General features: G+C 32.5%; 1 protein-coding gene and 1 pseudogene across 1 annotated transcript; one reads left to right on the forward strand and one right to left on the reverse strand.

The window, feature by feature from the left end:
* Positions 1–373: 373 nt before the first annotated feature.
* On the forward strand, positions 374–877 carry LOC107627733 (uncharacterized). The gene has a single exon (XM_016330554.2). It carries the CDS (start codon positions 374–376, stop codon positions 875–877), a length of 504 nt encoding a protein of 167 aa, XP_016186040.2.
* Positions 878–12,707: 11,830 nt separating this feature from the next.
* LOC148575250 (secreted RxLR effector protein 161 pseudogene) lies at positions 12,708–13,436 on the reverse strand (annotated as a pseudogene).
* Positions 13,437–14,335: the final 899 nt, after the last annotated feature.

Below are 14,335 nucleotides of genomic sequence, written 5' to 3' on the forward strand. Positions count from 1 at the left end.
AAAATTATCGTTTAGTGTTCAAGTTTTAAAATTCAAACTAAGATATGGTTATATATTATAATTTTTGTATTTGAACATTGATTTATTGTAATTCTTATTGTTTAATTAACGTCCATGTAAAATTTAAATCTTGAGGTTGGCACAATGAAATTGTATTATATGATCTCATCTTTTTAATCCATAAATTGCATTCTTCGGTAATCTTTTATAAATATTATTTTTATACTTAACATGGTGAAAGAAAGGTATATTTTTATATAAAGTATTTATTGCAGATATAACTGAAACAATTTATTATCTTGGTGATTATTAGATGTGATAGATATTGGTGACCCAGAATTTTTTTGTCGGCATTGCGACGCCATGATGCGGTATGAGGAGAGATCAGAGAAGTCCAAAACAGGATCCAATTTTGAGTTCTCAATATGTTGTATGCGAGGGAAGGTACAACTGCCGTTTTGAAGCACTTGATCGGACGCTCAGGGATCTTATGTCAGTTACCGATCAACATAAGACACATCAACCATTTGGTGGTAAGGTTGTTGTTCTAGGAGGTGATTTCAGACAGATACTTCCGGTGATTCCGAAAAGAAGTAGACACGATATATTGGCATCCGCTATTAACTCATCCCATCTGTGGTCATTTTGTAAGGTTCTGAAACTGCATACGAATATGAGGCTTATAATGTCTTCTTCGGATCAAGATGAAGGTAAAATGAAGAGATTTGCTAATTGGATACTTGATGTTGGAAATATAAATATTAGTTCTGTTGTTGGTGTTGAATCAGAAGTTGAAATTTCAGATGATCTATTGATTACAACTACTGATGACCCTTTCTCTCATTTGGTAGACTTTGCATATCTAAATTTGTTGTAAAACATGTCAGATTACAGGTATTTTCAGAGTAGGGCAATTCTTGCACCCACGCTTGAGAGTGTCGAGAAGGTAAACGATTTTGTCTTGACAATCTTTTCAGGGATGGAAAAGGAGTATTTGAGCTCTGACACATGTCAAGCTGATGAGAATGAAGATGTACAACAAGAGTGATTCACACCAGAGTTCCTAAATGACATCAAATGTTCGGGACTAACCAATCACAAGTTGACTTTGAAGCCAGGAGTCGCTGTAATGCTACTGTGAAACATAGACCAGACTTCAGGTTTATGCAACGGGACAAGATTAATAGTTAACGAACTTGGCAGCAACGTAATTGGAGCGACGGTAGTGACCGGTAGAAATATTGGAGATAAAGTGTACATTCCAAGAATGAACTTGATCCCTTCAGATTCAGGATTGCCATTTAAGTTTCAACGGAGACAATTTTCATTAACAGTATGCTTTGCAATGACCATTAACATGAGTCAGGGTCAATCATTATCACATGTACGGCTTTATTTGCCAAAATTAGTGTTCACCCATGGACAACTTTATGTTGCTTTGTCAAGAGTTAAGAGTCGCAGTAGCCTCAGGGTTTTAATTCTAGACGAAGACGGCAATCCAAAGTCATCAACAACCAATGTTGTGTTCAAAGAGGTTTTTAATAATATTTAGGTAAGAATAATATTATTTCCATTTTAATAGCATGTTATGATTTACAATTTTGTACAAATATTTACTATAGATATAACTAAGGGTTAAGTACTGTTTTCGTCCTAAGGTCTGGGGCGAAAATCAAATTCGTCCCCGACCTTTTTTTGTTATTAAAATCATCCCCAACGTTGTAAAACGTTATAAAATCGTCCTTTACTACTTCAATTTTATTATTTTGACAAAATTACCCTTTATAATTAATAAAAATAATATTAAAAAAAACAAAACAACACCCTCCCCCCTCCCCACCCCCCAACCCGAACCCAAATCCTACATCTCTTCAGTTTCTTCCCTCTCAGCCCCTCATCCCCTTCTTCTTACCCTTCCTCCTACCCATTTTTTCGAATCCCCTCCCAACCACAACCTCAATTCTTCTTCTCTCTCTTTCTGCCACCGTACCATCTCCGCCCCCGCCTTCTTTTCTACCTTCTTCTCCCCGATGAGGTCCACAACCTCGCCGCCCAGTCCCACATCGCCGTCTCTGTCGACAACAAAATGCACCAAACCAGCGAATCCAATCCTGTGAGCGTTGCAAGAGGTCACTGCCATGGACAGTGAAGAAGTCGGTGACTCTGTCCCTGCGATTGGCTTGCAAGGCGTGAACGACGAAGAAGCGGAGAAGAGAAGTTGATGATCTTATCGACTTGGAAGCCCTTTCCAAGATCGGTTCGGAGCTCAGAGTCGTAGGATTAGAGAGTGTTGGTGAAGCCTCGGAAGACGTAATGCATGTTCTCCATTAGTTTGGCTATTTTAGGTGGTTTTGGATTCATCTTCGTTCCTCTTTTTCTTCGTTCTTCCTTTTTTTTTTGAAGAACATAAATATTTTTTTTAATTCTTTTTAATTTATGTGGTTGCTGATTTTGGATTTGAAGTGCAATTGATGATTGTTGAATTGTTGTCAAATATAAATTTTAGTGATTTATTTTGTGGTTGTTGTTGCTGCTGAATTTGTTATTGTTGAATTTGCTGGATTTGTTGTTGTTGCTGGTGAAGAAGAGAAGAAGAATTGTTGTTGCTAGATTTAGTTATTGCTGTTGTTAAATGAGAGAAGAAGAATTGAAGTTTTTTGGGTGGGGGAGGGGGAGGAAGGGAGAGTCCGAAAAGAGCAGAAGGAAGCTGAATTTGTTATTGTTGAATTTGCTGGATTTGTTGTTGTTGCTGGTGAAGAAGAGAAGAAGAATTGTTGTTGTTAGATTTAGTTGTTGCTGTTGTTGAAGAAGAGAAGAAGAATTGGAGTTTTTTAGGTGGGAGAGGGGGAGGAAGGGGATGAAAAAGGAAGAAACATCGGGGATGGGGATGGGGATGGAAATGGGGATGGGGTGGGAGGGGGGTGGGGGGAGGGTTTTTTGTTTTTGTTTTTTTTTTTAATATTATTTTATTAATTATAAAGGGTAATTTGGTCAAGATAATAAAATTAAAGTAGTAAATGACGATTTTATAACGTTTTGTAACGTTGGGGATGATTTTAATAACAAAAAAAGGTCGGGGACGAATTTGATTTTCGCCCCAGACCTTAGGGATGAAAACAGTACTTAACCCTATAACTAATTTATCTATAACTCTTTTTTCAAATTTGAAATGAAATGTGTAACAAGGAGCACAACATCCTATGCCAATTGCTTTTCTAATGAAGTTAGTAAGATACTAGGTTGTCGATAAATTTTTATTAGCTTTTTGAGATAAAATTTAGGGTAAAATTAACATGCTATTATTACAGTTATATATGTTCTTATTTTTTTATGTCTCCCTCCTTATGGTTCAAGAATATTATAAACTTCAAACTCTTCTATTTATATTTTACTTTGAATAAAGATAAAACAACATATTTAACACGTTTATTATATAACGACGATAATAGTGTTATACTAAATTTAAAAAATATATGGTTATAAAATATTATTTTAATTTAACTTATCAAATTTAAATATAAACCCGTGCATCGCACGGGTTTAACACTAGTAGTATACAAATGGGAAGCTCATTTGCTGACGTGGCGCTCATACGTTGAGTCTAGGAGTTTATTTGCTTACGTGTCGTCACTAGAAATTTTTAGATTTATATTTATAAATTATAAATTATTATTTACTTAGGTTGTTATTTTCAAATTTTAAGTTTGGGTTGTTTTACTTAGGTTGTTATTTTTTAAATTTTAAATTGTTTTATTTGTTTGGGTTGTTTTACTTAAGTTGTTATTTTTTAGATTTCAAATTATTTTATTTAAGTTGTTATTTTTTTAATTTTATTTAGATTTTACTTAGATTGTTCTTTTTTATATTTTAACACTATTTTTTAAAAATCTGTTAATTCTTTTTAGCATTATTTTTAAAAATTTTATTGATTTTTTTTTTTAAATTGCAGCTACATAAATTCTTTTAAAGAAATTTAGAGTTTTAAAAAAAATTACGTTAATTATTCTTCGGTTGTTACATACTAATATTACTATAAATAAAGATTTACGTTAGTTTAGAATTTTTAAATTATTATTTGTTTAGGTTGTTATTTTCAAATTTTAAATTTGGGTTGTTTTACTTAGTTTGTTATTTTTTAAATTTTAAATTAAAGTCAACCAAATTTAAAAAATTTTAGTTATGATGCAACTATAAAAGGATAAGTTATGAGAGATGTAAAGCACCACAATTTAAAGTACATCAATCCCTTTCTTTACATATATCCAAAATCTCCCTACTTATTCCAATGGCTGGTATTCACAAAATTGCTGACATCAATCCTACCATCGACAATTTGTGTGTACGTATACGAGTGATACGGTTATGAACACTATCAAGTTACAAAAATTCTCCATTGCCATACTCAATTGAGATGGTTTGACTCGACGAAGACACGGATTTTCTACCAATATCCTTTTATCCATGACTCCAAGGTTATTTATTTTTTTTTTTAAATTAAAGTCTATGTATATTGGATTAGATATTGAATAAGTCTATATTTAACTTTTTTTTTATGTTATTTTCTTTTTTAAGCAGGTATCGAATAAAGTTTGGTGTCGTTGATAATTCTGACTGTGCATATAATGTAGTCTTTGACAAGGAGGCAAAACAAGTTTTGGGAACGAGTTGTGTAGAGATACTTGATCCACTCCTATTGGTAAGATCTAACCAATATTTATTTCTAAAAACATTAGTGAAGATATTTTTATTGGTACTTTTTATATTATTTATTATTAATATATTATGTAATACCCTACAGAAAGGAAATCTATTGGATACACCTACACTTTTGCTCAACCTAATTGATAAGATCTTTCTCTTCATTCGTTGAAGTTCACATATATGATAATCCACATTTTTCACCTTCTTATAAAGTTAAGAAGATGACTGATAATGTGGTTTTTTTGTACAGAATTTGTTGCTTGAATTCCAACGAAGTTGCGGCCAATGATGAATCCGGATTGTTGGAAAATGCTATTATACCAACTAAGCGACTATCCTCGGAGTCGGAAGATTCGAAGGTGGAAGGAAATACCTCAACTTGCAAGAAGATCAAGATTGAGAAAGAAACTTGAGAATTTGGATGCACATGTTTTGGAATCCCTTTTAGAGTCTATCTAATAGAATAATGCCAAGCATATGTTTGTTTTGGTGAAAACATTGTCTTTTCTTGAGTTATTTTTCTTTTTGTTCTTTTCGATTTTTATGTTTGGAATTTAGAATTTTTTTAAATATAAATTGAAGTTATTTGGTTATTACTTGTGATTTTATTTTTAATTTGATTCTCACCGTTGATATTATGATAATTTTTAATTTAATATTTAATGTCATAAAGTTATAAATTTCTTCTTTGAATTATTGTTGATATAATTAAGTTAGTTATTAATTTTTAATGTGTACTTATTTAAAAAAAATCTAATTATAATTTTTAATTAAAGTATTATGTTTAGAATTTTAAATTTAAATTCAAATATTTTTTTTTGAATTTTTAAGTAAGCAATTGGGTTTGAGAATATTTTTTAAAAATTTATATAATTTATAAGCTACTATGCTAATTACAAAGGATTATAATAAAGTAAATAGAATTATCAGTCTTATTAAGATGTGATGTTATTTATACTATTTAAAAAAAATATAATACTGTTTAAATTTTAGAAAAAGTATAATAAAGTTAATACTGTTTATGATGAAACTAAAAAAAATTATTTTTAAATTAACAAATTTCTATATTCCTAAAGGACAACGGACGTTTGATTAGAAAATTTTATTTAAAAATTTAAAATTTATACTAGCTAATTAGGAAATTCTATTTAAAAATTTTAAATTTAAATTTTTAATACTAATTTCTAATTAAGTTTTTAACCATTTCGATTTTTAAATTTAAATTTTTTTGCTTGACACATTTATAAATTTTTATTATTATCTTTTAGATTGTAGAAGTACTTTCATTTTTTTCTCTCTTTTTAAGTATTTTTTTCTAAATTTACGTAATTTATAAGGTTATTAATTTTTAGATTGTATTTAATTTTATTTATTTTTATCGATAAATAATAGGATTGATACTATTTATGACGAAACTAATAAAAATTATTTTTAAATTAACAAATTCCTATATTCTTAAAAAAGTTTATTTAAAAATTTTAAATTTGCACTAGCTAATTTGGAAACTCTATTTAAAAATTTGAAATTTAAAATTCTAATACTAATTCCTAATTAAGTAGCTTCTTAACCGTTTTTATTTTTAAATTTAATTTTTTTTTATCTGTCACATTTATAATTTTTTTCTATTTACTTCGTTTACATTGTTATTTTTTAGATTATCTCAGCACAACAATAGAGGTACTTTCATCTTTTTCTCTCTTAGTTATTCATTTTCAATCTCTTTATTTAAGGAAATGAAAAAAAATTTAACTATAAGTTGAATTTATTGATAGTGAGATTAAACTTATATTTATTTGAAAAAAGATACTTTTGTAAAAAAATATATATTATTTTTCGTAAAATATATTTTACGTAACTAAATAAATGAGAATAAAAAAAAAAAATTAAAGCAGCCATTGAAAATAAAATCTGTGCGATTTTACATAGACATAAGAAGACACTAATTTCATATTCTATTTGGTAAGTTAGACATGAGAAAAATTGTAAAAAATTAGTGTCTCAAGTTAAAAATTAGTGTTTCAGCATTTTAGAGAGACACAAAATACATGTTTTTAACGGGTGTTTGTGTATGACTATGTCTTTCATCATTTTTGTTTCAGTAAACAAACACCATACATGTACTCCTGTGTCTATATTTTGATGGAAATGTATACCAAAAACAAATGTTGTCATATGTGTACTACTTTATTTTTTTTAATAATATAAAAAATTTGATAATAAAAATGTATTATGTATAATGTATATATATTTTTAATTGGTTAAAAAAATTATTTATTTAATATTTTTAGGTATATATTGAAAGATGCAAGAAGTCTAAAGAGAAGCAAGATTATATTGAAGAAAAAATTGATATTAAAAGACAAAAAAAATACAAAGCGAAGCACAATTTAAGGTAGACTTCATATAAAAAAATAAATTAATTATTTTATCATTTTTGTTTTTAGGTTAGAATAATATATTTTTTTATTTGGTATTTTTAAGTATGTCAGTTCTATATATTTAATTTTTATTGGGTATACAAAATAACTAACATGTCATGAGTATTTAAAAGAGACATGGTAAGATAAGCACGATAGATTGTAATTATCACAAAGTTAAAATTTTACTTCTTTTATCTTTAATACTATCTTCATAATATATATTCATAATTCATCTTATTCAAACATTTAACATATATTCATTTTTCTTTTTTTATAATATAAAGTACTTGATGTATTATCTCTAATGATTACAGGAGCAAATACATCTAATTCAAATTTAGATACTAAAGAATTAGAAGAAGTGTGCATAGCTGAAAAAGAAAGACACCTGATACAAAGAAAAACATTCTTGAAGGAATTGACTATAAATCTTTCAAAAAATTTTTGAAGAAGTTGAGGATATTACTGAAAATACGACTATATTAGATGATTATGTGCAAATTGAATACCCAGCCATATTCGATGTTGCTGAGAATACAGGTAATTTAAGAAGTAGCAATATCAGCACTTTATTATTTACTATTGTTATACTTTTTATAAACAAAAAATTATCGTTTAGTGTTCAAGTTTTAAAATTCAAACTAAGATATGGTTATATATTATAATTTTTGTATTTGAACATTGATTTATTGTAATTCTTATTGTTTGATTAACGTGAATGTAAAACTTAAACATTGAGGTTGGCACAATGTAAAACTTCTATTTATATTTTACTTTGAATAAAGATAAAACAACATATTTAACACGTTTATTATATAACGACGGTGATAGTGTTATACTAAATTTAAAAAATATATAGTTATAAAATATTATTTTTAATTTAACTTATCAAATTTAAATATAAGCCCGTGCATCGCACGGGTTTAACACTAGTAAATACATACTTCACAAACTATGAACTCGAATAAAAGTTTATAGACCAATTTAAATCACTCGCAATCATGATATGCAGCTTACACGTAAATAAATTATATTAGAATACATGACACTAAATTGATATATAGACAAATTATTTTTTATAACACAGTGATACTACCATTTATATTAGAGTAAATAGCTAAAATCGTCCCTGAAAGATATCTCAATCTCTATTTTGGTCCTCGAAAGATAAAGATAATTAAAATCGTCCCCGAAAAATACATGATTGGTCACGTTAGTCTTTTCGTCAGTTGGATGATGACGTGTCACGTTAAGTGCCACATGGCATATGATGACGTGGAGGGCTAATGCCACGTATCACAAGATGATTGGTTGACATGTCAGATCGGTGACACCTGGCATGGCACTTGACATGTAAAAAAGTTATTTATAATCAAAATAGTCTTTGAAAGTTCAGATGTAAGTCATTTTTATCCCTAAAATTTTAAAAATTAATCAAATTAGTCCTTATATAATTTTTTTTATTTTTTCTTGATAATATTAAATTTAAAATATTTTTTGATACTACTAATTTTAATAGAAATGTAATTGAGAATCAAAAAATTAGTAATTGTATCTTTTCTTCTTAAAATTTTTTTTAATAAAATTATCTCTCTCCTTTAATTCTTGTCAAAATCTCTCTTATTCTTTTCTATTCTAAAACCTTTTTCTTACATTATTACATTTTGCTGGATATATATATATTCTCAAAATTGAAATGTATGTATTTGTTAACCTTGATGGTTCTAGTTGAACTTGAGAAGGAGGGGTTGAATCAAGTTGGCTTAAAACTTAAAGTTTCAAACTCTGTTTTTGCTGTTGCTCGAGTTGTAGGAGATTATTTGAAATTATCTCATACGCAGAACATTAAAAGTGCAGAGAAGAGGAGAAAGAGGCCAGCATGTATCCTGGTTCGGATTCTCAGTGCCATGAATCCTACATCCAGTCTCCACCACAAACCATGGTAGAATTTTCACTATAATTCTCATGTTACATACACCAATACTATTGAATTACTCCCTAATTCAACTAGTATCTACCCCTAAACTTTCTTCACCAAAGCTTAGCAACCCCAAAAAGCTATCCCAACTTGGAAGGGGAATCTACACAGATTCAATTCTCACCAAGTGCTAACCCAACTTGGCAAGGGGAACTAATCCTAGTTCATAAATCCAAATTACATCAGAAAAATAGTGGCTATTTTGCATCACTCTTGCCTTTTCTCTCTTGGCTTTTGATCCTCACATAATTGTCTTTTTCAAAACAGAAAATAACGCAAGACAGCCATAACAAAAAATCAGAATTAAGCTTGAGTAGAAGAAAGAGATTTCGGCTCTGTGTTAGAGATGGTGCTCTGAATGTGTGTGCTTTCTTTCTTGACTTGAAATGATGGAATGAGACTTCTTATATATCTTCAGCTTGCCTAGAATTTCTGCCTCTTCCATTTCCTTGTGCCAGCTGCTCGTTGGAGCTGTCCTTGATAGCATGCAGTCCTTTCTTCATCTTGCTCCACTACCTTTGCTGTCCGAGGAGCTCGACCACTACTCCTGCTGTCCTTTGCTTAGCCTTCTTCCAAGGCATGCTCTCCTTTTTCATTTTGCTCCATTTCCCTACTGCTGCTGCTGCTATGTGCAAGTTTGTTTTTTCATAACCACGATCCTAGTTTTGCTCAGCTGATATCCTTGGGTTAGTGGTTGTGCCCTTGTGTCCTTGCTTGCTTTTACAGAGCCACACTTGTCCTTGCTGTGTTGTTGCTTCCTTTGTTTTCCAGCTTTCTTGTTTTGCTGTGATGTAGACAGCTGTCCCTTTTTTTTCTTTTGCCAAATGCATAGCCTTTCATTTTTGCTGAACGGTGTAATAAGGATGAAGTATTGGGCTTGTGCATTTGCTTGGAACATCAAAGGAATGAACAAGTAGCATTGTTTGCCTGTGAGACTAATGGGCCTGCCACAATAAAACACACATTAAACAACATTGGGCTTTCAACCCAAATAATGTTTGTCATCATAACTTAACCCAAAATCAAACTAGGCTCAACAATCTCCCCCTTGATGACAAACATGATAAAATAGGGAAATTAAAAAAATTAATTGAATGAGTTAAGAATACTTCCCTTTGATGATCTTTGGATTGTGAGTTGCTCCCCATCAATGCTAGCATTACTCCCCCTTGATCATGGTTTACATCTTTTTCTGAACAAAACTTAAAAACAGCCAAGACCAATATTTCCAAACAATATATCACAATAATGAAAGCACAGAGCAATTAACTCTAAGCACAACACAAGATAAATCATAGCACCACAAAACATCATAGTTCTTAATTATCACTAATATCCCCAAGCCAAATCTAACATTTCCTTTCTTTTCTCCCCCTTTTGTCATCAAGGGAGGAAAGGAGAAACCTGCACAAAATTTGTTAGCGGCTGAGGCATATAGTTTAAGTAGCAGAGTAGTTAAAGTCTTTACAGTCATCCAAAATATTTAACAAGTTCAAAAGGAAACTAAGTCATAATCACAGATGAGATAAAATGAGCTAGGCATAAGAGTTGGATTCATCAGAGGTTCCATCGTCTTTCTCCTCATTGTCAGATGTGGTGAGGCCAACCTCAACATCCTCCACAAAGTCCCTCAGAATGCGAATCATTCCTTTGGTCTTCTTGAGAGCATTTTCCTCCAAAACTTGGTTCCTTTTGCGCTCAGCACCATGATGGAGAAGAAGGTCAGTCAGATTTATGAATTCTTCAAGCACATTCTTCAGAATGCGTGTTATGACCTTGATTATAGTGGAGGTGGAAGGGGGGAATCAGAGGATCCTCATCAACAGAGGGAACATCAGTGCTGTCATCAGTTCGGCGATGCCTAGGAGCTGTTTTCTTTACTGCACCACCCCCTTTGATATATGAGTTACAATCTTTTGCAATTTCAGCCCAAAAATCAATATTGTAATATTGAAAAATTTTTGTAAGAAGCATGCCATATGGTAATGCATTTTTGGTACTGACACAAGCATACATATGCCTTACAAGTAAATAAGCAAAAGAGATGGAAATTTTTGAAAGCAGTGCATACAAAACCAGAGTGTCACAGAATGATACACGTTGAAAAGAGCCGCTCTGAGGTAAGATGACATGGTTTACAATCCTGTGCAGCTGGGTACGAACTGGACCAAGAGACTTATGAGTAGGAGTGTTACCTTCTAAGAGAGGGATATTGATGCAGACAGTGCTTAGGGCATCAAAGTAAGAAACATTGAGCGTTTCGTCCCACTTACCAGAGGTGTAGACATCAGGGCCTCGGTCCTGGTAATCTAAGGCTTTTCCTAGGTGATATTTGTCGAGAATAATCACTTTGCCTTTAACAAAAGAGGCGATTCTTCCTTCTTTGTAGGACATGTTGCTATATAACTGTTTTACCAAATCAGGATAAATTTTCTCTTTGATGGACAGTATGGATGTCCAACCTTGATATGAAAACAATGGAGTAAAGTTCAGACCTTTCCTACGGAGTTTGTCTAGATTGACAAGCTTAGAGGGACAGAGAGTACGCTTGTAAACATCTTTGCAGAAAAACAGGTAGTTCATGAGAGATTGAAAATGGCGACGATCAAACGACACATCAGGAAAATCAGCATAAAAGGACTTGTAAGCAATAGGATTGGAGAGTCTAGGTTCAGCAACGGGACAAAGATGAAAGTCAATTACTGTACCGCGAGTATTGCGAGTCTGAGTGGGGCGAGTCTCTTCGTCTTCGTGTAGAGGCCTTTTTCCTCTGGAAGAACTGGGTTTGGAAGAACTAGGCTGAGAGGTGTTTGGAGGAGGAGGAGGAGGAGAAGGGTGAGGCGCAACGCCAGGGCGGTGAGCAGTGGTCTTAGTGCGGGCCATGTCAGGAGAAGGGTTTGGTGGTGATGGAGGTGAAGAATGAGTAGGTGATTGAAAGGGAGAAGAGTGTGTATGATTAGAACGGTGGTGGCCACTATGTGAACCTCTGCGAACTGCTCTTTTCTTTCGTGCCATTTTATAGAGCACTGGTGGGAAGAAGATGAAAGAGTGGAGAGTGTGGTGTAAATGGATGCATGCAGTGGGAAGTTATTATAAGCTTAGAGAAGTGTAAAGGTTGCACCTTGAAAAGATAAAAATTCCAACTTTGAAAACGTTTTAAAAGTAACAGCTGTAACCTTCGTACGTTTGAAATAAGGATAAAAAGCAAACAAAGGGGGAAATTAATAAAAGGATGCAAATAAAGTGAAGCCCAATTAAAACACAGTGCAAATGAAAAAAATTTGAGACTGACAAAAAAAATAATGAAGTGAGTCCAGTTGTCTCAAAAAAATTAGAAATTGAATTTAAGCCCAAAAATTTTGAAATCCCATTCTTCTTAAAGACTAAAAAAATTCAAATCCTAAAAAATTGAAAAAGCCCCAAAGTTTTCAATAAAGAAAAGCCCATAGTTCCAGAGACTGCTTCAGCACTCGATGCCCATCATTCATTATGGTCAGAATTGAATCCATTAGCTTCAGGGTGACTTAATGAGGTTTATTCATCATCTGCCAAAAAAATTTCACCGCGATTTATGAGATAAAACATAAAAAATCTCATGATCAGAATCATTAAGAAAACAAAGATGAAGTAAGAATGCCCAGTTCAATTCTCAACTTGCAGAACCTCTCCTCTATCAATGGTTTGGTGAATATATCAGCTAGCTGACCTTCAGAATTAACAAACTGAATATCTAAATTTCCATTTTGCACATGTTCTCTTATAGAATGAAAACGAACTTCAATGTGCTTTGTTCTTGAGTGCAAAACAGGGTTTTTGGAAATATTAATAGCACTCATGTTGTCACAAAATAATGGAATATTTGAGACATTCAGTTTATAGTCAGCTAGTTGAGTTTTCAGCCATAATAATTGAGAGCAACAAGAGGAGGCTGCAATATACTCAGCTTCGGCTGTTGAAAGAGCTACTGTAGCTTGCTTTTTACTAGACCAAACAATGAGAGATTTCCCAAGAAAGCAGCACATGCCACTTGTGCTTCTTCTATCAATCCTATCCCCAGCAAAATCTGCATCACAGAAACCCACTAATTGAAATGAATCAGTCTTAAGAAACCATAAACCATAGTTAGTGGTACCAAGCACATATCGAATGATCCTCTTGACAGTTGAAAGATGAGACTCCTTAGGCTTTGATTGAAACCTTGAGCAAACTCCAACACTTTGGATGATATCAGGCCTTGAGGAGGTTAGATACATCAAAGATCCAATCATCCCTCTATAGCGTGTCTCATCAACATCTCTACCATGTTCATCCTTGTCAAGCTTGATATTGGGATGCATGGGGGTTCCCATTGGCTTAGCACAGTCCAGCCCAAACTTCTTGACAAGTTCCTTTGCATATTTTTCTTGATGGATGAATATGCCTTCTGCAGTTTGCTTGATTTGCAAGCCTAGAAAGAAGTTGAGCTCTCCCATCATGCTCCTATCAAATTCATTGGTCATAAGCTTAGCAAAATCTGCACACAAATCCTCATTAGCCGAACCAAATATAATATCATCAACATAAACTTGCACAAGAATAAAATGATCATGATAGTTCCTAATAAATAAAGTGGTATCAGTGGCTCCTCTTTGAAAATTATTTTTCAACAAAAATGAGCTAAGCCTCTCATACCAAGCTCTAGGAGCTTGTCTCAAACCATATAAGGCCTTAGCTAGTTTGAAAACATGGTTAGGAAAATATTTGTTTTCAAACCCAGGTGGTTGAGCCACATAAACCTCTCTATCTATTATGCCATTGAGAAAAGCACACTTTACGTCCATTTGGAATAGCTTGAAGCCACAATGAGCTGCATAAGCAAGTAGCAATCTGATGGCTTCCATTCTAGCTACAGGCGCAAAGGACTCATCGAAGTCGATCCCTTCCTCTTGATCATATCCTTGAGCAACCAATCTAGCTTTGTTTCGGACTATGGATCCATCTTCACCCATTTTGTTTCTGAAAATCCATTTAGTGCCAGTAACTTTCTTTCCATTTGGGTAAGGCACCAATGACCAGACCTGATTTTTCTCAAACTGCTGCAATTCCTCCTTCATAGCTGACACCCAAGATGAATCAGCAAGAGCTTCTTGGATGTTTTGAGGTTCAATCTTTGATAAAAAAGCTAAGTTGTTGGATTCAACTCTTTTCAAAGATGACCTTGTTGAAATACTTTTGGAGGGATCACCAATTATGAATT

Source organism: Arachis ipaensis, chromosome B2, assembly GCF_059453495.1.
Source record: "Arachis ipaensis isolate K30076 ecotype BB chromosome B2, ASM5945349v1, whole genome shotgun sequence".
NCBI lineage: Eukaryota > Viridiplantae > Streptophyta > Magnoliopsida > Fabales > Fabaceae > Arachis > Arachis ipaensis.

What these genes read in the sequence shown, in the direction of transcription:
- LOC107627733 (XM_016330554.2), top strand. Translation starts at nt 374, where the DNA reads ATGAGGAGAGATCAGAGAAGTCCAAAACAGGATCCAATTTTGAGTTCT.